General features: G+C 50.5%; 1 protein-coding gene across 1 annotated transcript; it reads left to right on the top strand.

The window, feature by feature from the left end:
- Window positions 1–583: 583 nt before the first annotated feature.
- Window positions 584–1,816, top strand: LOC107099213 (luc7-like protein 3; the record flags this gene model as incomplete). Its single annotated transcript, XM_015397263.1, has 1 exon — window positions 584–1,816. A coding segment is annotated over one exon (465 nt), but the record flags the coding sequence as incomplete, so codon positions are not given.
- Between the last annotated feature and the right edge of the window lie 454 nt (window positions 1,817–2,270).

Raw genomic sequence — 2,270 nt, 5'->3', positions numbered from 1 at the left:
TCCTCCTCCTCCTCCTCCTCCTCCTCCTCCTCCTCCTGCTCAGTGGAGCTGTCCAGCCTGTCTCTCTGTATGACCAACTCCAAACAGGGCGAGCCCTGCTTCTACGTCATCGGACGTACCGAGAACTCGCGGTTGGTGACTCTCTTTCTCCTCCTTTCCTCTGTCTTCATCCCTTCATTTTCTCCTCAGCATCATCATCATCGTCATCATCAAGTCGAGCCTCTGTCATGTGATCAGGTCACATGTTCATGTGTTTGTGTTGAAGGTGGTTTTAAGTGGAAGGCTTCTGAATATTGTTTCTGCTTTTTCGTCAGGCCTTGAGGAAGGAGCCCTCTCCCCCTCCTCGTCCTCACGGGATCAGGAGTTCGTAGCCATGACAACAGCTTCCCTCAGCAGGGAGTGGAGAGAAAGAGAGGGAGAGAGGAGGAGGGAGAGGAAGGTGGAAACCAAACGGAGAACAGGAGGCGCAGGGCCTCCTGATCTGGACCTGGACCGGGTGGAAGAAGAAGCTCAAGAGGAGCAGAAGAGGATGCAAAGGAAAAGAGAGGAGGAGGAGGAGGAGGAGGAGGCTGAGATGAGACGACAAGAGGAGGAGGAGGAAGAGGAGAGGAAAAGAAGAAGAAGGAGGAAGGAGGAGAAAAGGGAGAGAAGTCAGACAAAATTTGACAACCAGGGAAGGAGAACCAGGAGCTTACCCAGGAATGGAGCCTCTTCCTGGGGGTCCTCCCTGCCAGAGGAGGCGGGGGGCGCAGGGCAAAGCGACAGGAGGAGGAGCCACACCGTCAGCCGCCATGCAAAGGATCATGGGAGCTCTGCCACAGCTCCAAGAGAAGCGTTCTCCTTCCTAATGCCGATGAATGACAACCCTCCGTCTGACAGCGAATCAGCCGCCAGCTCAGAGATCCGCCAATCATCAGCCGTAGTCAGGGGGGGGGCGCAGGAGAACGGGCCGGGTCTGTGGCTGAAACCCAACCCCCAGAAGCTGAGCCAGGTTCTGACTGGCAGCAGGTTCAGAGGGCGGGAGCTGGCAGACGGGCTTTCTCTCTGATTGGCCAGCAGTGACGACATTTTCCTGTTTCTTTGCTAAACTTTTTTTATTGGCGTTATAATAAAGGGCTAATATGGTTGGCCTGCTGAGAGAAGGCCCGCCTCTCACTACATCCTATTGGACAGGAGCAGATGAACCAGCCTCTGATTGGACCTGCAGCTGCTCACCACTCCTCCTGCCTCACTCTCAGCCCTCCAACCAATCGGTACCTTGGTTACCGTGACAACCAAAACTATTGCATGTTTGGTGGAACTGCTTCCTGTTCCTCCATCATCATCATCATCATCATCATAACAGTCCTTTAAACTGTATGCAAACGTCGGCGCTGTCTTGTGACTGTCCTCAGCATGTGAATACAACCGGAATGAGTTTTTTATTTTTATAACGTGTAAATGATCGCTGACACGATTACCGATATATTACTGACATGATTAGAGATGAACAGAACCTTACGTGTGATCTGCCTGCCTGCTTTTAAAAAGACAAACCGATGATTTAACAGAGCCATACCAATACGCACACACTGATGTCAGGTCCGGCTGTCGTCCAACAGCGTCACCATGGCGACCGTGTGATAGTGACGGGATGAGCCGCAGCTCCGGATCAGAACAAGTGCCTCGTTTTTTTTTTGTTTTTTTTAAGCCTTCGTCCTGCGAACCTCGGCCTTCTCCTGTCCCGTCTCTTCACCACGCTCTTCCACGATGCCAAGTATCACAGCCACTCACACAGAACCGGTTCTATATGGAGTTTTATATGAAAGATTCAAATAAAGACTCAATAAATATGCTGGAGTTTTGTCTTGTCTGTACAGCTGTGGAGTCAATTTTGTTCCTTAATCGTTGCAAAGAACATCGGACTGGAGTAGTGACAGGCAGCCCGGCCCACAGGCGGCTACGCTCTACCCATTCTATTCATTCTAGCTCATCTGAATCGTTCATTTCCATTTCTAGAGCGAGATCATCTGTGGTAGCAGCTCTAGACATCTTCCAGGCATGTAAGGAAAACTAGCAGCAGTTCAGCGGACAGGAGGAATGTAGGGGCGGATTTACCATTAGGCAAAACTAGGCAGCTGCCTAGGGCCCCAAGTTCGTGGGGGCCCCATAAACCTCCTTTTTACATGTATGGTTAATACAGGTATTACTCATTTGTGCGCATTAATTATGTTTTTGATGCAAATCCTGCAGCAAAGCATTTAAAAACAAATGGTGACAAGAGTACTGTT

The sequence above is a fragment of the Cyprinodon variegatus genome, unplaced genomic scaffold (genome assembly GCF_000732505.1).
Source record: "Cyprinodon variegatus isolate N-32 unplaced genomic scaffold, C_variegatus-1.0 Scaffold28, whole genome shotgun sequence".
In the NCBI taxonomy this organism is placed as follows: Eukaryota; Metazoa; Chordata; class Actinopteri; order Cyprinodontiformes; family Cyprinodontidae; genus Cyprinodon; species Cyprinodon variegatus.
This window is presented reverse-complemented; position numbering and strand designations above follow the sequence as displayed.